We start from the raw sequence: 24,855 nt of genomic DNA on the forward strand, positions 1-24,855 counted from the left end.
TGATGATGACAGAGTGAAGGAACCAAAAGTGCTCTCAGACAATAAGGTCATACCTTAAAGAACAAGGGGATTGCACAATCTATTTGACTCTTTTAGTTCAGAGTTTTTACTTTGTACTGTATTTTAACTGTGAGGTTTGGTTGTAAAGGAAATACTTTGATAATGCATCCAATCTATAACTTAAGGATTGAGATTCAAAGTTGAAATTGAACAACTATTGAGGGGGATATTTCATCATCAGCTTTGGCTTCTTTTCATTTTCCTGTAAACTACAGTTATATGTAATAAACTGTTGCAGTTATTCACTTGTATGTTCAGTTATGTAATAACTATTGTAAGTTTAATGTTATTTGGTCCAAGGTTAAGCTTTTTCTCTTAACCTTCCCCCCTACAATACGTGTTGCAACCTATTTCTAATTCTGCAACCTGTTTTAATGCTGTTACTATATAAGTATTGGCTTGAACCTAAATATTATTCCATTGCCTAGTATCATTCTTACTCATATATACCTATTTATATACGTTATTATTTTTCATTGTTTTTCACACAGGATTTTTACTTTGCTATACTCAGTCTTTAAAAATGTTGTATTTTCTATTATTGCTGTTTATGGATGCGCTAATGCATAGGTTTGACATCGGTATCAGCCATGTTGACAGATATCGGCCCATTGGCAAACATTGTGGCAGGGCCGATGTCAGCAGCCGATGTTTATCTGTTTCGTCACATCAATTTAATGCTAGCAACTAGAAAACCTAACTACTAATTCAGAGATGATGGTATTTTATTGATAAGATGAAGTCACCTGTTGGACAAACTCTGATCTGTTTTCTTGGTCAAACATTCGAGGAAAAGGTGGCCTAGTACAAGTACCCAAAAGGAGTCATGAAAAAAAAACATCGGCAATCACCTAAAAGTTATTTTGAGCGTGAGCCATGATTTTCACAATGGTGCATGTCTAGATTTTCCTTTTTTGGTGGGACAGCAATTTCTTTCCCATTTAATTAATTTACCAACATGTTCTTACATGACAACTAAACTTCCTCTCTTGATTTAATCATGCTCTTATATGAATAAGAGCATGATTAAACATTTCAGTCATTTTTGTTTGTTGATAAACCGTCCAACCTTAGGAACATGTTTCTAGCAATTTTCAAAAAATGAATCAGTTTAAAAGACGCTTACTGTAAATGTATGATAACTGATTTGGATGATTCTGTTGATCATTTAAGACTTATAGACTCATTTATTTAGGACTTTCTGAAGCGCTGTTGTTTCCACTGACTGGAACATTTTGACTTGATGCGGATGATTTCGAGTTGTCAAAGTGTGTTGAAGAATTGGTTTAAGAAACATTATTCAACAGTGACACGTTCTGCTGTTGTTTTTGGCTGAAACATGAACTAAAGTATTTTCTCTATTTTACAATCTGTTACAGTTTTCCTCATTATGCAACACTGAAGTCCTGTTCAGTATAATTATTCTCTCATACCATGTTGATGAGGTCTATGCCGCCTGTGTTTTTCTTTCTTCTCTCTCTTGCTGATCTATCGGGTGATCCTTGTGGAATAGTTCATGTCAGAAAACTATTTCCAAATGAATTACTGGAAAGCACTACTGGCTTTCATTCCAAGTAATGTGTTATAAAAAGGAATATAAGTTTATAAGATTCAACTTTCCAATAGTTTGATAAGGTTTACAAGGTGCAGTCTCTTTACATTCAATTGTTCGGCTAATATTAGAAGCTTTTGTGAAGACCTTTCAGATTGTGTTGATTGCCTTGACCCCCGTGGACAAAGCAGTAGCTGACCTCTCTTTTCACATCTTGTTTTCACAAGTTGTGTTTTCTTCTGAAAAAGCTCAGAGTTAAATGTATGAATCATTTTTTGCTGTGGAAAATATCAACAGAGGCAGTGTGCGCAGCATGCGATCACTCACTTTGTCTGACACCAACCCTGCAGCAGAGGTTGCAAACATTAAAAATGGCTATAAAGAAGAAATCAATCTTGTCGCTGATGGACTGGTATTATTTTGTAGGTCAGAAAGATGTCAGTCCGTTTCATAATAACCATGTCAAAAAGCTTCTCACAGGAGCGTTAAAAAGATTTTTAAATCCATGCCACTGACAGTCCAGGGAATTTTTATGTCCAGGGAAATATACACGCCTTAAACTCCAACGAAATAAAAATGTGGATCTTGAAAGTAACTATTCCTGACATCTGAATCAAATCTGAGAGTTTAAAGCTAAGCTAGCTGAGAGGCTATAGACAAATTACTGAAGGTAAATGCTAAATGTACATCTAGTGATCCAATGCCAGCAATACTGTGTTTTGGCAAAATGATGCAGGCTGTCTTCATGCAGAGCAGAATAAAAAAGCAGATCAAGCCTTTTTTTTTGATGTTCATACTTGTACATATATACTGTATTTATTTTAAAAAAGAAATATGAATTGTAAAAGAAACAAGTCAATCAGTGAAACACAAAGCTGCATAGATGTGTCATGTGCAGAGTTAAGTGAGTCATCTTTTATACAGAGAATAATTCTGTCTTTCTGGATCTCAGAAGAACTTTCTATTCATGAGTGAGTCATCTGATCAGGGAATAGTTTCTTGTGCAACTTCTTTCTCTCTTCTACTAAGCTACACATGAACAGAGCCAGATTTTAAAAGTCTGTAACTGTATGAAAACTCATGATCTTTTACTTTTTTTCCAGCTGTCGAGCTTCCTGACTTTTATCATGGGACAGTAAGCATGAATGAAAGATTATCTGCACATAAAATCTCCTTCTTCTTGATCTCACTCAAAGTGTGCAATTCCACATGAATTTTATTTTTAAAAAAGAAGATAAATCCAGTGCATGTCCTTGACCGGCTTCTACATTTGTCTTCATCATCTCGGAGATATTTCAAGAATATTTATTCCACCACTGAATTTGTCCAGAACATTTTCAAGACTTTGTAATGAGCTATACAGTTAACTAAGAGGCACAACAGCTGGACACGATGAAAACCAGAACAAGTATTTTTGAAACACTCAGTCTGTTTTTCTGCTGATACAGTTCAGAGGATTACAACTTGAAAACTCGATAACCTTTCACTCAATACCTGTGCTGTGACCTCACAGCACACCGCCCCCCTGTTCCATATAATCAGTCATTCAGTATAAAAACCTTCTCACCAATGCACTGCTCGCTCTTTCTTTACTGCCTCCCAGCTCCCTTTTTGGATTTGTTGAACATTTGACAAGTAGCTGAACTCTGCCATGAATCAACTGAAATGTATTTTTTATCCTCTGTAGTTCAACCTTCATTTTGACTTTAAACATGACCTACCAGGGATATGACCATGCAAAACAGACAATAATTAAACAAGCATGCACATCATTACATCATTACTAAGTTAATAGCAGAGCAGCGGTTGTCGAGCTGTTTGTTCCCTTTTTCCCCACGACAGAACCTGAGGTGAGTTTTAAGAAACTAAAGTTTACAAATAGGCTCAAGCAAAAGGTTTTCTGAGGAGATTTTTCAGTTTTTCCTCCTCAAATTTCCTTCTCCTCCAGACCTTCATTTGAGGGGTCTCCAGAGGTCTCGGCGAGGAAAATGGACGACCTTGTTGAACATATATCATCCGTCTTCCAGGTCACACCACATGTTTCTAATCTAGCTCTTAATTCTGCATGTCTTCATGCTTTACTGAGCCGGAGCCGGCTAGAAAACATGAAGGAGGTGCTATAACCTTTACATGTGCTCTCTATAATGTGTCAGCTGTGGAAAAAACACATGTCCTGTTCTTCTGCTGGTTTAATCTGGGTTTATGCGCGGTGTTTTACAGTCTTGTTGGTGGGAATGGGTTTGCACTTCATGTCAAGTGGTTCACTTTCAAATAAATTTCTCTGGGACAGAGAATCCTTCTGCCAAATGTTTTGATTAACAGAAGATATGCACGACATAAGAAAAATATGCTGTGTGCTATTGAATTGAATTTTGGGAAAACAATATGTATTGTTTTAAATAAACAAATATTAAAGAGTAAATATACGTTATTCCTCAGAGTTTTTATGCCTGTCTTCTTCTCTTGGTGTTGTGTTTTACACAATAGTCTTTTGAGAAAGCATCTGTTGTTTTCAAGAAATCATTTCTCCTATCTTTCTATGAATTCTCTTATATGTATTTTTGTGTGTTGTGAATGCTCATGTGCGGTTCATGTCCTTACATAATTATCAATGGTTCTTGTTTTGTAAATGCAAAATGTTTAGTGTGATGACAGGCTGTGGCTTCCAATGCTGTCATATATCAATGATATACAATGTTAGAATAAAACACAGTGTTTAACCTGAAACATGTTAATTATTAGATGTCAAAGAACAGTCGATCAACCTTCAGCCTGTCTGTGTTGTTCACATCCTCTATGATTCATCCGCTCTTATTTGACAGTTTATAAACATCTCAATGTGCCCCTCCTTTAACCTCCAATTGCACACAACCAGTTTGGATGTGAGTAATGTTGCCCAGTCTAATAACAACATGCTAAATAAACGACCAAACTGTTCTGATAGGTTCTGTCCTATAAGACTAAAGTGTCACTTCCAGGACTGTTTTGAAGGTTCTGTTGTCAAGTTAAAGGAACAAATCTGCAACTTCACTATATAAGATATGATAATATCTACAGTCCATACACTGTGAATGAAAAATAAATAAATAATTCCCATAGCTAAGTCCAAAGTTATACAGTTTAAAAGTCTTGGTTAGAAAAATCAAGTATTATGAGTTTTCATCATGAAACACAAAGAGGGAAATGCTACACTTTGGAGGTTGATCATTTGTCAAACTCAAACAAGAACATTATGTATGTCCCTTTGGATAAAAGTGTCTGCTCAGTGAATTGTAGAATAATGTATTGATTTTAATTTACAAATTAAAAAAATGAATATTGTTTAAAGACAGACATGAAAATAAGTGGTCCAGTCCTTCACCTCGTAGAGCTGAGATAGAAAAGGCACACAGAGTCTCAGTGCTAGTGACTGCATGTTTAGAGACAGACATGAAATGTTTCTGCAGAGCAGATTAGGACAGAGAGGAAACAGAGGTTAGGCAGAGAGCACTGGGGGTTTGCTGTTGGTCCCTTTAATGGCTCTACCAGTGAAAGTATGCAGAGCAACTTCTGCTACTGTCATTAGGGGCCAGGGATCACACAGAGGGAGAGAGCCAGCTCTCATTTCTTTAGGTGAGTCCTCTGGAATAAAGAAGTCAGATTCAGATTCCAGGAAACAGAGCAGACATTTAATAGTCAATGCATTTGACTTTTGGGGAAGAACGTCATTTTTGAGTGTACTAGACTAACAACACTGATCGAGAAGGACAACTTCTATTAGCAGGACATGTTTCTCACTGAGGATGAAATAGTTTAAGATCATAGAGAACCCCAAAAGAAAACATACCAAATATAGACTTTCTACTCAAGTAAGCAAAACAAATATGCAGAAATTGTCAGTTTGTTTTATTACTGAAGTAAAATTACAAAATTACTGGTATTTAAGATAACTTAAATATGACCAAAATTAAAAGTATGTTGTGGAACGGTCCATATCAGTTAGATTATTAATTAACTATTTATTATTATTAACTATTATAAAACAATGAATGCATCACTAATGTTGCAGCTGGTGAAAGTTGAAAGTTAAAATACCATTTATTAGTTAAAAACATTTTGTATTATTCATCTTAATATGTCAAATGATTAAAAGAAGATGTTTGATTACATAGAATAAAAATTAAAATGTTTTTTTTATTAAAACAAGCTGTTTCTGATGTCAACCCCCAGCAGATTTTTCAAATCTTACAGGATTTTTTTTCATATTGGTTTCTGAAGGGTGGTTTTGGACAACAATCACACCCCTAATTATGCATAATTCGAACCCTGAAAAAAATCTAAACTGGTGAGTTACCAAAAGCACCAAATTTGAATTTACCGCATTGTGCAGCAGAATTGTATTAATTATTGTACATTTATTACATATGTGATTAGTTTGGATTATACAGTACTTATTTTTTTTAGCACGTAAGCAACTTTTGGTATGGTAGAAATTAAGTTTGAACTAGAGTATATCCCTTTAGGTGTAACCAATGAAAGATATGTCTAATTTATGGCAGTGCATCAAATTCTTTTTTTAGGTTTTTTCACATCTTCCTCTGAAAAATTAATGTTGGTTGAACAAGCAGGTTACAGAATTTCAGAGGCATCAAATAAAAGTACACAGTACTCTTCTTAAAACTTGTTCCTGGATATAGAACTTTAATAAATCCATGTGTACTCTCTCAGTCGCAGCATAAACCCTGCTGTAGATGAATGATTGAAGCATTGTAATAAAACCAAACTGAGAAAAATTCATTTAATTGACTGTTGATTGAAGCCTTTACTGATGATGTTAACAGAGGTTTGGTGAATACCTGCCTGATGACAGACAGCCATACATTCTGACAAAGTGCTGCTTGTTTAGAGGAAACCAAAAAAGGAAAATATTTTTAAAATCACTTTCATAAAGAACAGTGTCTTATTTGATGTGATTTCTCAGACATTGATCAACAAGAATCCAGTTACGTTCTGCTTGTTAGAGAGTCTGCTGCGTGTCCAGTCTTGTTGCCTGGCAACCAAACTTTGTGTGTTTGTGCGTCCTTTCTCTCACTTCCCTCACTTTTCCGCCTTCTCTCCCATCACCTCTGTCATCCTTGTTTACAAAGACATAAAGTCTTTGGAGGAGCAAAAACGTGCCATAAAGTTGTCCTCACTAAACGGCTTGTAAATGTTAGAAAAATACAACCCTGAAGAAAGCGACTGTCCACTCTGACTGTAGGTGATGAGACAAGAATCCTCCTAACATCTGGAGTCTGTGTAGTGTAGGCCAGCAGATTCCTGTTTTTGGCAAATGTATAATTTATATTAATGTCAGCTATATTGATGAGTTTCATGAAGAATTCACTTGAAGTGTAAGATAAATGTGTTTTCCTAAGAAGGCTCGTAAACAATGCTGTACAATTAATTAAATCCACTTGTTATGAAACAATGTTGTACAATTACTTTTGTTGATTTCAGATATAAGGAACAAAGCATACCAAACTAAATTGACCATTTTAATAAAAACATGTGCTCACATACCTTCAGGACAAACATCGACAATGAATACAGCAGTTTGAGTGTTTTTCCACAAGTTGTTCTGAGAAAATGACTGAATTAAAGGTGTGTGGCTTCACCAGCAGTGACTTCCCCAGAGGGTTGCTTTGGTCCTTCATTAATTGCCTCCTGAATTGACCACACATTCACTCGTTCCTCACAGCAAACCACTTCATGCTGACAGTAATTGGTAGAAGGTGAACAATAAGGATGTGTTGAACACAGTTGTTTCTCCTTCTTTCAAGAAACCGTTTCTTCACAATCTTTTCATCTAGCCTCTGTACACTTGTCCTTAATGTCACCAGTAGTTACCTAACGTTGATGTTTATTTGTCCCTTCACCTGGCCTGGGAACAGGAAGCCGCCAGGAAACACTGAGGTACAGAACTAGGTAATGTCTTTCCCTGCTAAATGTTCCTTGCCTTGTAATTGACTCGATGAGGTCAGCTAATGAATGTTGTGTGGAAAAACAACAGACACTGACAGGATCTCTAGCAGACATGACTGAAACAAGTGTACTTTAATAATCATCCTCTCAGTGTTTCTTCGTCTATACCTGTAAAAAATAGACCAAGAGAAAAGGAATATTTGGACCCATGAGGATAAGACATTGTATGATCTTGTTAGAGTTCAACACTATTGATGGTTATGGATGTTTCATAATGAAACAATGTAAGATATAAACGGAATACAATTTAATATTTATTATAGCCACCACAAAAAAAAAATTGTGGGTTTGTCAAATTACTTACTACTGTTAAGATATAATAAACCAATCTCTTCTTCCATAACTGCATAATTGTGGAATCTGCCACACACAACTCCTGCTATCAAGCAGCTGCCTGACAGCTGTAGCAAATGTCAGCCTAAAGCACAAAGCACATGACAGAAGTAGTTCACTTTCAGCTTGTGAAATAAACTTACATTATAAATGCAACTAGGAGGATTTATATTTGCTAAATTGTGTAACAAATACATATCATTAGTGGAGTTAAAACAATGACATTTATTTGTGTGTGTGTGCCCACAACTTCATGCCACCCCTCCATAAGTCACTGCCCCAGGAGAGCAGACCAAAAAAGTCTGTGCACGCTCCTGTCAATTGGGTTTCATGAGTTTGTGACTAATTAGTGTCAAATTTCTTCTAAGTGGGTGCAGAATGTTAAAACTGCCTCCAACTTTTATACAAGCATTTAAAAAAGTCAGCAGTCCTTCAACATTAAATAAAAAACTGTAGACATGTATGTACATGGCTGTAAGAAAAATATATGGAGTGGTTAATGTTACACAATAATGCTTCAATACCCACATCAAAACAAATCTCAGCCGAACCTTCACTTACAGTATTTACAACAAAAGTCGGAGAAGGCATATGCCATGATGCCCAGAGCAAAGCACAGCGTGATGCCACACATTTCAACTTGTCATTTGTTGAAAATATGTAAGAAAGACAAATTAATCAAGGATCAAATAAAAAATAAAAAAAATCTAATGTGATCTAAAGTGAACAAGAATCAAAGTTGCCTTTTACAAATTTGAACATTTTTGTAAACAGAGGAGAGGACTCAATCAGCACACATCTTAGACATTTGGGGGGCTCAGTAAATGAAGACTTGACTTTACATGAATCACTTTTTAATAACTATCAGGTGTCATGGTTGTACAATGTAGGTGATGGATTGTAAGGATAATGGTGTAATCAAAAGGTGCTGTGGCACACTGTTGAGAGAAGTGGGAGGGGTGCTGGAGCCAGAGGGGTATATAAGAGACGCTGAAGTGTTGAAGCAGAGTAAAAGAACTGAGGAGTAGGAAAGAAACATCAGGGGAAAGCTTGAAGAAAAATCTTTTTTTTTTATCTTAATCCAGGACTTCAGAGGAAGAAAAGTTCACCCAACAAGAAGGTAAGAATAAAACAGCTTAAATCTCAACTCAATCGATGTACATAGTTTTTTTTTGCAGAGTAATAACCGTAACACAATTTATTGAATCGTTTTCAGAAAGTAATTTGTATATTTGTTACATTTAAGAAAAGTTACAGAAAATTTAGATTTTCAGGGTCTGAAGTTTGTATATCATCCTCATGTTTAATGTTAGTTATCTACTTTAGTCTTTCCTCAAGATTACTTTTGGCAATTTGAACATCTGGATAGCTTTTATTCATGGTGCTGCTCTATCAACTACGCATACAATCTTACCTAAATTTTAAGTGCCAATACTTTTATCAATATCCTATCAGTTCTCTCAGCTTAAAGCAAAACAAAAGTATGCCTGCGTCAGTATTTTGTTTTTCAACCAAAAGTATACAAATGCAATCCTTGTCAGTGTGTGTGTGGGTGTTTGGATTATACTGCCAATGTTTCGTCAGTGGATGCAGAATGTTTGAATCTTTCAGTGACATATGGTGATGGCAAACACAGATGTGTAATTCGAGTGGGGGGTTCTGTCCAGCCATGTTTTTTTTGCTTTTTTTTGCCTTAAACCACCCAAAATGTATTTTGAATCTCTAGTTAAAGTTTCAAGTTTGCTCCTTTTATCTGCCTTCACAAAATTTAAATATATATATCATTTATTATCCTTCGTTTTTTTTTTTTTATATGATTGTCAAATTGACATGTTTACATATGAAGGTAAACGTTATGTAACTAAAAACAATTTGAACACACCATTAAAAATGTATGATTTTTCCTAGTGGTTCACTGTGTTTTTTTATAATTCTCTCCCCATTGAGGCTCCTCTGTTTGGAACCAAACTTTCTTTGTAGTTCCTGTTTTGAAGTGCACATTAGAAGAGGTGAAAGTTCAAAGATCAAACATTGCAGCTGTGTGTGAGAATGTCGCTGAGGCTTCTTCTTCTCATCACTGGAATCACCTCAGCTACTGTTACAGCTCAAGGTGGGTCACTCACACAAACGTATCTTTGTTACTTTGTCAGAACCCTTGCATTCCTCTATTGAACATGAATTCGGAGGTTGTCAGTACTAAAACACTCAGTCGCATAATGCTCATGATTTACAATAATTGAGATGTTGAATAGGTGGAAATATCAAAAAACTATTTTTTTAAATACATATACTGTAGGACAATGGGTGTGTAAGGGAAATCATTTGGAGTGTTTTGTAAAATATGATTCACTTACTTTGATTTGTCCTTTGCAGGACCATGGAGAAAAGACAACAAGGAGTCAAGCCCTTCTGTGTACCACTCTGATGGTAACTTTCAATCTGAAGTTTAAAAACAAACATTTTGTCCCATTTGTTCATTTATTCTATTAGTTAAGTTTCTTTTTATAACATGTGGTGGACACTGTATTTTAAATAAAGCCATTCTGAGTTTGTTTTTTTTGTTCTACACTCTGTGTACAGACAATTATGATTGGACCACATGGTTCAATGTTGACCATCCTGGAGGCCCCGGAGACTATGAACAGCTTGAAGCCATTCGCTTCTACTACCGTGCCCGAGTGTGTGAAACTCCCCGTGCTATCGAGGCCAGAACCACTGAGTGGGTACCAGCCCGTGAAACTGGGGAGACGGTCCACGCAGACCCCACTATTGGCTTCTGGTGCCTCAACGAGGAGCAGGGTCCTGAACGCAACTGCTCCAACTACGCAGTTCGCTTCCTCTGTCCCAAAGGTTAAAACTATTTTAAACACCTTTATACTTTATTTTTCAACAAAAACTGGTTTCAGTGTAAAAGCAAGACATACTACTACATACTACCTACTCTCTAAGTCCAGAACGCCAGAAAGCTTAACTTGAATGAAGACTTGAACGATGACACCGGAAAATAAGAGAGGACTTTTTAGTTGATGAATCTTTTCAGGTGATTATCTGACTGTGACTTGCTCTCCCCTCTTCAACAGATAACCCAGTGAGCACGCAGGGTACCTGGGGTCACTGGTCAGATTGGAGCCCATGTCCTGCCCTCTGTGGTCAGGTGGGGGTCCAACTGCGCTCGAGAAACTGCCAATCTCAATCTTTGCCTTGCACTGGGCCTAAAGTGGAAGGAAAAGAATGCAATGGACCTGAATGTCCAAAAACAGGTTCAGTACACCTGATTTGACCAGATAGATCCTTTTTCTATAATTCTGTTTTCATTCAACCAGGTTTTGACTTTTCTCGTTAGATATGGGATAACAAGTATTGACTAAAAGACTATCCTTGTTTTATTCTACTCTTTAGATTGCTCTCTGCAGTGTGTGATGGGAAGAGTTAATGTTGACTGTGATGCGTGCATGTGTAAAGAACACATCCTGCTTGGTTCAGTCCGTGGGGCCGGGGGTCTTACGGCTGAAGGGGCTACCATCCTTCGCTCTGACAAACTCCTCACCCTTACTGACCACAACGGGCATTTTCGCATCCCTGGCATCTGCCCTGATGGGAACACCACCCTGACAGTCACCCTGCAGGGTCATGCCCCTCATAGTGTTGTCGTGCCACACAGTGCCGAACGTACCTCTGTGCTCACTGTGCAGCTGAAAAGAACAGGTACCGTAGATTTAGACCAAAATATTTTTTTTTGCATTTCAAGTTAGCCATGTCAGGAAGCCAATCAGTAATGCGATATTTCTTAAATTTGTCAGAAAAGCTTCATGTGCTAAGCAACCCTGAGAGCAAGGTCAGGCGAGAGGGACAAGCGACTGCCTTCTGCTGCAAAGTGGCAGGAACACCACAACCACACAAGTACCAATGGTAGGGGTTGTAAAAATAAATCATCACCCACAAATGAGTGACATTGAGGTATATAGTGTTTAAATACTATGGTATATTCACTGACTTTTCTTTTTGAATCAACAGGTTTCATAACAATACTCTCATGGAGAAACACTTGGAGAGCACCCTAGTCCTAAAAGATCTGCGTTCTGAGCAGACTGGAGAGTACTACTGCAGAGCAATCAGTCAATCTGGGGCTATAAAGACCAAACCAGCTACACTCAAAGTCTTAGGTGTGTTCAAAATAAATTGATAAAAATATATTAAATACACAAGAATATGGAATTTCAATATGATATTGTATTTTTTATTTCCACAGGTAAAGATGAGCATTCATGTAATCCCAAACCTGAGTCCCACCTAATCAGGCTTCCACATGACTGCTACCAAAACAGCACAGACTCTTTCTACTACAATGTAGGCAAGTGTCCCTCAGATACATGTGCTGGACAGCTGGACAATGGTATCAGGTGCAAAGACAAAGTGGCTTACTGCTGTGGTGTGCAAAAGATGGAAGAGAGGCAGCTAACCTGCCAGGGCTACAAACTGCCCACCATGGTGGTGACCGAGTGTGGCTGCCAGAAATGTGTTGATACCAAGGCCATAGTGCATGGTAGGGCCATTGCTGCAGACAATGGTGAGCCAATGAGGTTTGGACATATCTTTATGAATGGAGTCAGAATCAGTCGCACAGGCTACAAAGGAACTTTCTCCATCCAAGTTCCTCCAGACACAGGAAGGCTAGTCTTGACTTTTGTGGATAACATGCAGAAATTTGTCAACACTACAAAGGTACTTCCATTTAACACTAAAGGAGGGGCTGTTTACCATGAGATCAAACTTTTAAGAAAGAAAGCCCCTGTGACCATCAGCTCTACAGAAACCAACACTCTGGACCTTGGGGAGGTAGAGGGCCAGGAAGCAATTGTTCAAATCCAGATCCCCCCCAATTCCTTCTACACTGAGAGAGGAGAAGTCTTCATGGGTAAAGTTAACGCTAGTGTGACTTTCCTCGACCCCAGAGACATTTCTACAGCTGCTGCAGCTCAAAGTGATCTCAACTATGTAGGAGACGAAGGAGATACCCTGCCCCTGAGAACCTATGGGATGTTCTCAATTGACTTCAGGGGCGAGGAAAACAATGAGCCCCTGAACGCAGGCGAAGTGAAGGTGTTCCTGGATTCTGCCCAGGTGCAAATGTCAGAACATCTCAATACCATGAAGCTGTGGTCACTAAACCCTGATACAGGCCTGTGGGAGGAGGAAGGAAGTCTGCAGGTGGAGAAGAAAAGAAGAGGCAAAAGAGAGGAGCGAACCTTTCTGATTGGCAACATGGAGATCAGAGAAAGACGTCTTTTTAACTTAGATGTCCCAGAGAACCGCAGGTGTTATGTGAAAGTGAGAGCCTTCCGCAGTGAACGCTTCATGCCCAGTGAGCAGGTGGAGGGGGTTGTTGTGAGTCTTATAAACATGGAGCCCACAGCTGGATACTCAACTAACCCTCGTGCCTGGGGCCGTTTTGATAGTGTCGTCACAGGCTCAAATGGTGCCTGTCTTCCTGCCTTCTGTGATGACCAAAAAGCAGATGCCTACTCTGCCTACGTAATGGCTAACCTTGGAGGAGAGGAGCTGGAGGCTGTCCCTTCTGCACCAAAACTTAATCCAAACCTTGTTGGAGTGCCTCAGCCTTACTTGGGAAAGCTGAACTACAGGCGGACAGACCATGAAGACCCCAGAGTGAAAAAGACAGCATTCAGCATCAGTGTGGCAAAACCGACTCCTAACAATGCAGAGGAAGGAAACGGACCAGTGTACTCATTCGAGAACTTAAAAGAATGTGAGGAGGCGCCCTTCAGTGCTGCACACTTCCGCTTCTCAAGAGTAGAAGGGGACCGCTACGATTACAACACTGTGCCGTTCAACGAAGATGACCCAATGAGTTGGACAGAGGACTACCTGAGCTGGTGGCCCAAACCCATGGAATATCGGGCCTGCTACATTAAGGTGAAAATCAATAGCCCACATGAAATCAATGTGCGATCACGCAACATGGGTGGCACCCATCCTAAGACGGTAGGCCAGCTGTATGGTCTTAGGGACACTCGCAGCATCCGGGACATGGAGCAGACAGGTGTATCAGCAGTCTGCCTGGAGTTCAAGTGCAGTGGAATGCTGTATGACCAGGAACGTGTAGATCGTACCCTGGTTAAGGTGATACCACAAGCTAGCTGTAAGAGAGATAATGTCAATTCAATACTCCAGGAATACCTGGTCAACCACCTGCCCCTAGCTGTTAACAATGATACCAATGAGTTTACTATGCTGGCACCTCTTGACCCTCTAGGCCATAACTACGGAATTTATACGGTGACAGACCAGGATCCCCGCACAGCCAAAGAGATTGCACTTGGACGCTGTTTTGATGGTACTTCTGATGGTACGTCTCGTGTCATGAAGAGCAATGATGGTGTAGCGCTTACATTCACCTGCGGAGATCGTGAAGTGACACGTCAAAGTGTCTTCCAGGCTCTGCAGAATCCTCAATCCTCATCAGTAACAAGTGTTGTGCGAGGAGAAGGCAGACAGAACCGTCGTCGACAGAGGGCAAACGCACCTCGCAACAGTCGAAGGCGTAGCACCAGAAACCCTCTAGGAAAACGTACAAAGGCATCTAGCTAAATATGAACACTGCAAACCGTGGCTCCAAGTGGAGACCAACTCAAAATCTGCAATGAGGATGAGTGGATGACTTTTACCTTTATTTTTTAAACATTACATATTGACTTTCGTCAAATTAACTAAATATGTTAACAAAGCTAAGCCTATTTCTTACGACCATGGAGCGTCGTTATTGTTACTGTACTATTTTCATCTGTGGTAAATATTTACTTGAGTCTGTAAATAGAGTATTTATTGCCCTTAAAATCAGTTATCAGTGAACAAGGTGCCATGTTACTACATTCAAGTTTTGTTTGATGCTGTTGAAAAGAATTGTAACACGAATGTCCTTTTGACCAGTGATTTATTAAATTAGATGCTTATAAAACAGTGCAGATGCTGTATTTTCCACATTGTACGTTTCCAATTGTCCATGTAACAATTAAACTGGTCAAATGCTAGAAAAGAAAAGGAGCAACAAACCCTTTTCAACCGACTGTAGCCCATATGAAGACAATGTGGTGTGAAGCCAATAAGCCCCCGCTCCTCATCACACTTGATACAAGCTTGCAGAAGCAATGATTAGGTGACCAGTCGTAGCAAGTTAGTCCACTTGCCTGATCCATAGTTTTCTGCATTAGTAGAAATCAAATAAGTCAATTACGGTACATTGTTGTCATGCACAAAAAATACCTATAAGCACTCCTATATGTTCAAGGATATTCCAGAGATGTATCAAGAGAATGGCTGTTAGGTTTTAAAGTCACATTTATTTTACTTGTCTATCCCTTTTACCATACAATGAATGTCATGTGCTCTCTGTAAAATTACAACTACTTACATGTTCCGTCAGTCTCAATTCACCCACATTGCAACCTTTTCAGAGATAAAGATGAGTAATGTATTGAATGGTGTATCTAAAATGGCAACCAAAGTTAAAGATACTATATACTTCCCTGTTAGAAAACCATCCAAAGGAAAGTGAGACTTGTAATATACACATGACATTCTGGTTTAAGAATTTGCATAGAACCTTTTGTTTCTATGTCACTACACTTAAAACTGTAATACTGTATCTTCCATTTTGACAGGATCAACATTTACTGGTAATAAAACTGACACCTGCAAAATTCAGACAACAGCAGTTATGTAATCTTCTTTGAAGCGCGGTCATCCAACAGATACTATATCATTATGTGTGTTTTGAGTCGAGGCTGAATGAGACAGAGAAAAGGCAATTCCATATGTATGAACATAAAGAGTTGGTGAAACTGGATGCTCCCTGGTATAGTCTCTCTGGTCACTGAAGCAAAATGAAGGGGGCAATACATAGTTCAGATTTTCCAGGATGGCACTGGACAGGATGAGAAGGTACAGCTGCATTTCTGAGGGTTGATACGGGGAAAGGGCAGAGGTGATCGAGCCAGTGTCACATGAAGTCCTCGTAGTCTTGGGCGTAGCCACCATCAAACGTTGCATAGTCGAGGTCATCTCTCATCTGTGCTTTCAAACCGCCTCCAGGTACAACTCCTTTCTTCTTCTTTTTTCCTTTGTTTTGCTGTAAAAGGTGGGGGGGGTGGGTGGGGGAGAGTTGCTTTTAGAATATGTATATTCAATCCTGGACTTCACATTAACTGCTAGCATAGATATTATAAAAAAAACTCACATCAATCTAACAGACTAGGCACATTTCATTTCTACTATGAGCACACATAATGTGGCGAGGTGAACAGTGCCCCCCTCTGATTATTCACATAAGATCTGAATTTATCTGTGGGAAAATACAAGCATGCAGTTACTTACTTTTTCTTGTTTCTGTTTTTCACTAAGTAGGGCTGACAAGGAATTACTTATTTTCTTCAAGTCCTCTACTTCCACTGTAAGAGGGAGAGGGGGAAATGTTATTGTTCAAGCCTTTCCTTTGAATTGAAACACTGATAAAGTGAATATGTACAACGGATGCTGAGCTTACATGAAATACAGAGTTCCCGAAACAATGAATCCAAGAAACTTGAAAAATGCACAGATTTTTCAAACTGGGATATCTTTTCTTTCAGCAACTTTTCAAACTCTGTGAAGTCTTCTTTGGAAGAGGGACAGATGGCGTCAATCCCACTGACAGTGTTTGAAGTGCTGCTTACACCTGAAAATAATAAATGACAGGCAACGTTATGTCTGTGAAAACAAACTTAAAAGAATCAAAAGACACAGATAGGCCTCCAGTGCTCTGCTTGTGTTTATACAAAAGATCTAGCCGAAGGGTGTACAGATTGGTTACATCTTGAGAATGTTGAGATGACAGCAGTAACAAAAAATGTACATCAGTAAAGGAAAACAGGAGTTATGATCACTTAGTGTCACCAGTATATTGTTTGCCCACAGAACATGTAAACATCATTTTTCAACTGCCAACTGTCCTGCACACTAATATAGTGGTGAAAGGTTAAACCCGAGATGCAGCGATTGCTAGATCTTTGGCCAATTCCAATTGATTTCCTTGTCTGGCCTGCTGAAACTGGTTTTGTCCTATACCTGTTTCTCACCATGCTGGCAGCACCAACATCTTTCCTCTCTCATAAGGTCATAATCATGCATTTAAATAAAAATAGTGGTACTGTTCAGTAAATCAACCTTGTGGAGAACTGGACTGATTGACAGGCTCCTCAATTAAAGTCAATGGTCTATGGGTCCGTACTTCACATCTTTCACCACAGGCTGACCACAAAGTTAGAATTATTTCATAAGTTTTTATTTTTATTTCATTTTGACTTTTTGTTTTCAATTTCAGTTGAATTGGTTTTTAATGCTGGTTTGTTAGTTTTTTTATTTTATTTTGTAATGTGGGATACTTGTCATGAGGGCCAGAAAATAAAAAAAGCAAAAACCATTTAAAAAAATAAATATTAAAATACTGTTATATTTGAATACAATAGTTGACATTATGTGAAGTCATGACTGATAAAAGCAGTGTGGGTGGCCAGGGATATGTGTCTTAACATCTCAAGGCTAGAGGTTAAAGTAGAAATTATTATTGAACATATGTTATAAAAAGGGTAAATGCATGCTTTCACTCATGTGCACACAATCTTCATGCCACCTCTTCCTAAGTCAGTTGTCTTCACTATCCATTGCAATAAATAAACAGGATATTATTTTGGTATTATACAAGCAGCATGTGTAACTCACGTGTCAATTAAAATACTTGGTATGGTGTGACTGTACAGGTTAATAAAAAAACTGTTTTGGTATGCAGGTTTCAGAGACAGAGATCAAGTTATTCAAAGGAACTCTAAAGGATTTATGGGCTAGTACAGCCTTAGGAAGAAAACACTTCTGCAGTAAACAAGCTCATCCAAAATTGAAATCGCTGTGCCGGATAAAGGACGTGTCACTCAGAATGCATGCGTCAAAGACGAAAACCAAGGACATTTTGTCTAGAATTTTATAGTAGTTAATTTTGTAAACACACAATACAGATTCAGTTACGGGTAGTTGTCGATTTTCTTTTAATAAAGACTCATCGTCATTTATTTTAGGAAAATTATTTTTAAATTTCAGTTTCATGTAAGTGTTAACGATAATAGCATTGAGGCTGAGAGCTCAACTACTGTACTGTAGCTAGAAGGAGCGCAAACTCCACAAAGCAAAAACCGATGGTACTTAAAAAGCTACAGAGCTGCACAGAATCTGCATTTTGTTGACTTTGCTGAATGCAGAGGAAATCATCAATTAGGACGACCTCCAAAAACAGACTGCGTTCTATACACCGGTGCGACATATGTTCCAGATTTTTACTGTAGGTAAAACTTTTTTTTTTTTAAAATACAGTTATATAGCCTGACAAATGTTTATTATATTTTGGAGGTTTTAAGAAGCCCTGAACATACAACCCAAGTCTACGTACATAACAAAACTCCACACAAGCATTTAGGATATCATGTGCTGCAGTACGGTGCTTTTTACAGTAGACCAGGACATCAGTCTCTGAAGAGAAATGCCTTCATGCAAAGACTTCAGCTATCCAGACTATAACTAACTAAGTATTACAAATACATTAACTGCATACTATTATAAAGCTATGCAGCAGCTATACAATGTCATTTCTACAATGAGAAGTAGTGTGTATTGTATGAACATTAAGACCTTTTCTGTAAAAAAAAAAAAAAAAAAAAAAAATGAACAAGGAGTTTGAACATATGATTTACTACATCATGAACTGATGCTTACCAAAAGCTTCTTTTGCTAGCTCCAAGTCAGCATCTTCCTGTAATTTCTTCACTCTTAACTTCTCTGCGAGTTGATCTTCAGGTGTTAGATCTGCTTGCTGTAGGAAAGATTTAAAAAGGTCAAAACTTAACATATTCAGAGATAACAGTGAGAAGATTAGTAATGTTTGTTAAATACAAAACGTACAAATCTAAGGGATTTGAAAACACACTCACGTTTTCTAGCAGCTCTTTCTCCTTGAGCTCCTGCTGCTTTTTCTTTAGCCGGTTTTCCTTCTCTTTGATCTTCTCACTCAACTTTTTCTTTTCTGAAACCTTTGTCTCTAAAAAATGTAAATAATTGAATAATAAATCATGAAAAAGCAAATAAGGCTAAGCAATGCATTGTGGTCTTGCGAAACAATACATTAAATACATACCAGCTTTTGTCACCTCCGCTTTTTTTGCTGCATCTTCATCCTCATCATCCCAGTTGTCCTGTTATTTATATAACAAGACAATTTTTGGACCAATGTAACAGTAATTGGTAAAGTCTACAAAATGCATTTGAAGAAATATTTTGAACATATTTCAGAGTTTTGCAACAGTGATACAGGCACACATACACAGCAACTAATGCAAACCACAAACATCTGAAGACAGAAAAATCTAAAATATGCGGTGTTTCTCACACATAGACGATACTCAGACAGATCAACCAGGTATATTTTCAGCCGCCCAAGTATATTTGCTGACCATTTTTCTTTTTGTATCCGTACATTATCATCATCAGAGAGGGAGAGAGAGGATATCCCTCCCATTACTACAATTGAGGTGCAACGTCTTGTGTTAAAACTGAAGCTTCTTATGCCTTCAAGGCTTTCTGCAGCTGCTCATGTTGTCCTGTGCGCTTAGTTTAGGATGATCAAACTCTTCGTCGTCAATAATATAACTCCACACTTGGGAATCACTTGTTGTCATGACGGAATATCAAGAGAAACATTGTCAAATCTGGAATAATGATATTTGAGGTTATAAAACGTACTGTTGATGAATATCATCAAAAGAGCAGAAACACACTAAAAGATTAACCAACGGAATGAGACAGCAGGATAAGCAGATTTGTGTTTTGTAAATAAAAGAATGGGAGGGAAGAAGATGAGCAGATTTAAGTATTTTTGTGTTACACACTAAAATAAGTTGGAGAAAAAAAAACATAATATTAGGTTTGTGTACATTTATTGTATTAACTTTCCGAATAAAAATAGAAAATTAGCCCATTGCTCACCAGCTCCCCCGCCCAGGTATAGCGTTACTCTGTGGAAAACACGGATATGTAAAGGCAAAAAGCACTATGTTTAATTAAATGTAGCACTTGAAATACCAGTATTTTTTTAAATTGATTTACAGCTCAAATCAATTAAGCTACATTAAAACTGTTGTAAACCACAGGCTTCTATGCCACACAAGTTTGCAAGACTTGGCAGGTCTGAGTTCATCACTAACTTTAAGATCTTGATACACTAGGGGTGGGTAGCAATGCAAAAATCATCATTTATCTAGTTAAGATAAGATAATCCTTTATTTATCCCACAATGGGGGAATTTACATTGTCACAGCAGCAAAGAGCGAAGATTGCAGACAAAAAGTGAACACAGTACAATTTAAATTTAAAAAAAAGTTGTGGTGAGAGCTGGTACTTATGTAAGTTTATTCTTGTTATCAAATAGTCAGGGGTGAAATATGACTGCACTTTAATAATATCCATATTATCATTCTTAAATCCACAATTTTTGTCATTTAAAAGACATTACACTTCCTACAACCTATTTTAAAGTATAGGTCCACACAAGATAAGAAAAAAGTAGAGAACATCATCACAGTGATGAGTTATTACCAAACGTGAATTCATTACTGTATATGAAAAACTAACTTCAATATTGCAAAAAAACAACATTGTATCGCATGAAGAGAAAACATTGTGAAAAATGTAATAAAAGCTTTATATTTATATTAAACATTGAAACAAATGAGAATATTGACTTATTTAGGTAGCCTACTGTATCATTGTTTTATCATCAATACAGGCTATTATTTTGTTTATTGCGCTTTAATTTAATTTGTTTGATTGGGGCTACTTACAGCTGCTCAGTGACTGTTATTTGTTTGATGATCTGTTGTTTTAACCATTGTATTTCATTCATTCTTTAACTATTATTACTACTAACAATACTTTCACTATTAAAGCAATCTGGATCACTATGTTTGACGTGTGCTATAACCTATAATAGCCTTCAATTCAAAAAGCCCTATCTAACAATTTATACATAATCTCAAAATGGGACCGATGATTTAAAAAAACATGTTTAAAATTTGTTGAAATCTACGCAGGCTGTGAAAATGTTCATTGCATGTGGTGTTGCGGTCTATCATGATCTATATCAGGGATGGGCAACTTTGGTGACAGCAAGGGCCACATTCATTTAATTCTCACTGCCAGAGGGCCAAATTAAACGATTACAGTTAATTATGTCTCAAATTAACTCAACATATACCAGTGATTCATTCTTTAACTATTATTACTACTAACGATACTTTCACTATTAAAACTAAATGACAAATTATTCCCCCTTACCATGATTCAATAACTAAATATTATATAATAAATATAATAACTAGTATTCCAAAATACTTGAGTTGGCAAAAGCATTTCAGCTGACTGTCAAATCAATGATTCATAATTTAACATTTTGGGGATGACAATTAATATAAATGTTGTTTTTACTATGTTTGTTAATTAACCACACGGTGTGACATGAACTCATCAGGTCCTGTGGCTGGGCTCCATATGCGACACAACACGGAACAATTGAAGAGGCCTCTACCAGCACTTTCCCCGGTTCAACTATTTAGAGGTTTCTGGCCAGCGACTGTGTGAACATTCAGCCCAATAAACCACCTGTATTGAAGCGTGAACCGAGCAGAAGTTTCCTTACACACGCCTGTTGTCCGGTCGAAAGTTCTAGGCCTCCTTCTTGTCTGAGTTGAGTCATCAAACCCCAGATGATGATTTCATCTGAGTGAAGCTAAAGTTAAAGCTAACGCCGCCTCATGTAAAAAAAAAAAAAAAAAAAAAGTACAGAATACAAATACTAATATCTTACAATCATGTCATGCAACCAGCTTTGAGCAGTGATGGGACAACAGTCTACATTCACCACACTTCGGCCCGATTAAGTTTAAGACGCAATCGCTCAATTTCAGACGCACGCTGATATGCTAGCCGAGTGGCCCGGTTAGCTTCCAGCTACATTATCCCGTTATCCAACTTTAGCCCTGCCAACCAAAAATCTACGTCGCCAATAGTCAGCTAAATGTTATGAAATTAACAACACACGCCTTTTGGAAATGTATTTCTTCACAAATATGAGCTGTCACGTTTATATTCTCGGCGTTATGTCGGGTTTGAACCGTCTGGTAGCTGAAGGTTGGGCAGCCCGGTGGAGCCACATGAGTTAGCATTCAGCTAGCTTGTAGTTCAGTCAGGTTCAGAAGGCTTGACAGGCTGCCAGAGACCGCGGTGAAGCATGGCATCAAAGCAAGGGGGGCGACAGTGCCTAAACCCGACGTTATCTTTAACACATGGTGTAAACGATGACCTTACACCACGGTACTTTACCTTAACCTCGTCTTCCTCGTCTTCTCCTTCCCATTTGTCGACCACTGCCGCCTTTTTAATCGGCTCCTCCACCTCGAAGTTCTCAGCGTCTGGAAGAAGCACAACATGAATTTCGTTAGGCCGATCCACATTTTTACGACCGAGTTTGACAATAATCTAGTGTCAGGCTCGTGTAAAACAACGATTGTGGGGGAACCGGATGGCGAACAGAGAGCTATCCTTTCCCCTGACTTAAGTTTCTCACCCCAGTCCGCCATGTTGGCTGTGTTGGTTGTGTTTGACAGACAAGTGGAGTCAGTGCTGCTGCAGCTCGTTGGCTGCGTTCACACACACAGCTCCCACCTTCTGGACGTCACTCTGTAGGCTCAACTCATCATGACTTCAAGCCTAGTTATGTGATGGATAATAATAATAACCATGGTATTTTATTAATTAAATACAATAAATCAAGAGTATTTACTGTCACAGATTTGACACTGCAACTTTGCTAAAAGTTGCTTTGTATTAATGATTCAAGATTTTTATTTGTCACGTGTCACAAATGTAAAAGATGCAATACCACTCAAATTACTAATACACATATATACAGTAAAAATAGAATATAATGTAATATTTGAATATACAAAATATAGAATATAGAATAATGTAAACAGTGTAAAGTGTCCAGGGCAGGGGTGGGCAACTGGCGGCCCCCATCAACCCTCAATGTGGCCCTCAGGTCAATTTTTACATATCAATGAATTGGAAACATGAAGAAAATGTGACAAAACCTGCCATGAAATCATGAAAACCAGAAATACATCCATAATAATATTTGATCACTGGCATATGTTGAGTTAAATTTGAGACATAATTGTTTTTGTTTTTTTTAAATAATTGATTCATAATTGATCGTTTTTGTATACTACAATTTGGCCCTTTGGCAGGGAGAATTAATTGAATGTGGCCCTTGCCGTGACCAAAGTTGCCCATCCTTGGTCCAGGGTGTCAAAGTGCAATGTGCAGATTGGAATGTGTGGTGTGTGTGCATCATGTAATCACAGTTCTGTTTTGTTTAGTTCTGTTTTGTTTTTAACTGAGGAGAGTGGAGTTAATGTTGGTTCTTTGTAGATAATATAACAATGAGACCTGTTCTTTTGTAACATAATATAAAGAAGAGTAAGGTATTTTATCTACTGTTGTGTAAAGTTTCTTGGAGATCAAATTAGTTATGAATTGGTGCTACAAATAAAATTTATACTGAAAAGGATATAGATCAGTGGTGGGCAACTGGCGGCCCGCATGTGGCCCCCATCAACCCTCAACGTGGCCCTCAGGTTAATTTTTTACACATCAATTAATTGGAAACATGAAGAAAACATGATGAAATCTGCCATGAAATCATGAAACTCAGAAATATGTCCATAATAATATTTGATCACTGGTATATGTTGAGTTAATTTGAGACATAATTAACTGTAATCGTTTAATTTGGCCCTCTGGCAGTGAGAATTAAATGAATGTGGCCCTTGCTGTCACCAAAGTTGCCCATCCCTGATATAGATCATGATAGACCGCAACACCACATTCAATGAACATTTTCACAGCCTGCGTAGATTTCAACAAATTTTAAACATGTTTTTTTAATCAGCGGTCCCATTTTGAGATTATGTATAAATTGTTAGATAGGGCTTTTTGAATTGAAGGCTATTATAGGTTATAGCACACGTCAAACATAGTGATCCAGATTGCTTTAATAGTGAAAGTATCGTTAGTAGTAATAATAGTTAAAGAATGAATGAAATACAATGGTTAAAACAACAGATCATCAAACAAATAACAGTCACTGAGCAGCTGTAAGTAGCCCCAATCAAACAAATTAAATTAAAGCGCAATGAACAAAATAATAGCCTGTATTGATGATAAAACAATGATACAGTAGGCTACCTAAATAAGTCAATATTCTCATTTGTTTCAGTGTTTAATATAAATATAAAGCTTTTATTAAATTTTTCAAAATGTTTTCTCTTCATGCGATACAATGTTGTTTTTTGTAATATTGAAGTTAGTTTTTCATATACAGTAATGAATTCACGTTTGGTAATAACTCATCACTGTGATGATGTTCTCTACTTTTTTCTTATCTTGTGTGGACCTATACTTTAAAACAGGTTGTAGGAAGTGTAATGTCTTTTAAATGACAAACCTTTACCCTCGTGAAAAAAACAAAAACAATTCCTCTTTGCTAAACAAAATAAATAATCCATAAATAAACAGTCAACAGATGGTAGTTGGTTTAATTTGATAATATAAGACTTCATTTATCACACCAGAAAGTGTGCACAACAATACAAAACTCACAGCAAAAATAGACTGCACATGATCAATACTAATACAATGTGATCTTACTATTATTACTCACAACAAAAATATAAATGTAGCAAACATTTCTGCTC

At 37.6% G+C, this 24,855-nt stretch overlaps 2 protein-coding genes across 2 annotated transcripts; one reads left to right on the plus strand and one right to left on the minus strand.

Moving 5' to 3' along the window:
- The first annotated feature begins 8,959 nt into the window (after positions 1-8,959).
- On the plus strand, positions 8,960-15,675 carry cilp (cartilage intermediate layer protein, nucleotide pyrophosphohydrolase). The gene is made up of 9 exons (XM_061036980.1): positions 8,960-9,068; positions 9,896-10,058; positions 10,322-10,375; positions 10,529-10,798; positions 11,029-11,208; positions 11,348-11,653; positions 11,749-11,857; positions 11,963-12,111; positions 12,198-15,675. The coding sequence occupies exons 2-9, from the start codon at positions 9,998-10,000 to the stop codon at positions 14,555-14,557; spliced, it is 3,489 nt and encodes a 1,162-aa protein (XP_060892963.1). The 5' UTR covers positions 8,960-9,068; positions 9,896-9,997; the 3' UTR covers positions 14,558-15,675.
- eif3jb (eukaryotic translation initiation factor 3, subunit Jb) lies at positions 14,884-22,760 on the minus strand. The gene is made up of 8 exons (XM_061036990.1): positions 22,665-22,760; positions 22,421-22,509; positions 19,182-19,239; positions 18,979-19,085; positions 18,764-18,860; positions 16,509-16,679; positions 16,340-16,413; positions 14,884-16,094 (listed from the first exon to the last, which is right to left on the minus strand). Exons 1-8 carry the CDS (start codon positions 22,675-22,677, stop codon positions 15,966-15,968), a joined length of 738 nt encoding a protein of 245 aa, XP_060892973.1. The 5' UTR covers positions 22,678-22,760; the 3' UTR covers positions 14,884-15,965.
- Between the last annotated feature and the right edge of the window lie 2,095 nt (positions 22,761-24,855).

The sequence above is a fragment of the Labrus mixtus genome, chromosome 1 (assembly GCF_963584025.1).
Source record: "Labrus mixtus chromosome 1, fLabMix1.1, whole genome shotgun sequence".
Lineage (NCBI taxonomy): Eukaryota > Metazoa > Chordata > Actinopteri > Labriformes > Labridae > Labrus > Labrus mixtus.

Coding starts and splice junctions, on each gene's coding strand:
- cilp (XM_061036980.1), top strand. CDS start 9,998: ATGTCGCTGAGGCTTCTTCTTCTCATCACTGGAATCACCTCAGCTACT. Junction 10,059..10,321: donor AGCTACTGTTACAGCTCAAG/GTGGGTCACTCA, acceptor TGTCCTTTGCAG/GACCATGGAGAAAAGACAAC. Junction 10,376..10,528: donor TTCTGTGTACCACTCTGATG/GTAACTTTCAAT, acceptor CTCTGTGTACAG/ACAATTATGATTGGACCACA.
- eif3jb (XM_061036990.1), bottom strand. Junction 19,086..19,181: donor AGCGGAGGTGACAAAAGCTG/GTATGTATTTAA, acceptor TACATTTTTTAG/AGACAAAGGTTTCAGAAAAG. Junction 16,680..18,763: donor GCTAGCAAAAGAAGCTTTTG/GTAAGCATCAGT, acceptor TATTATTTTCAG/GTGTAAGCAGCACTTCAAAC.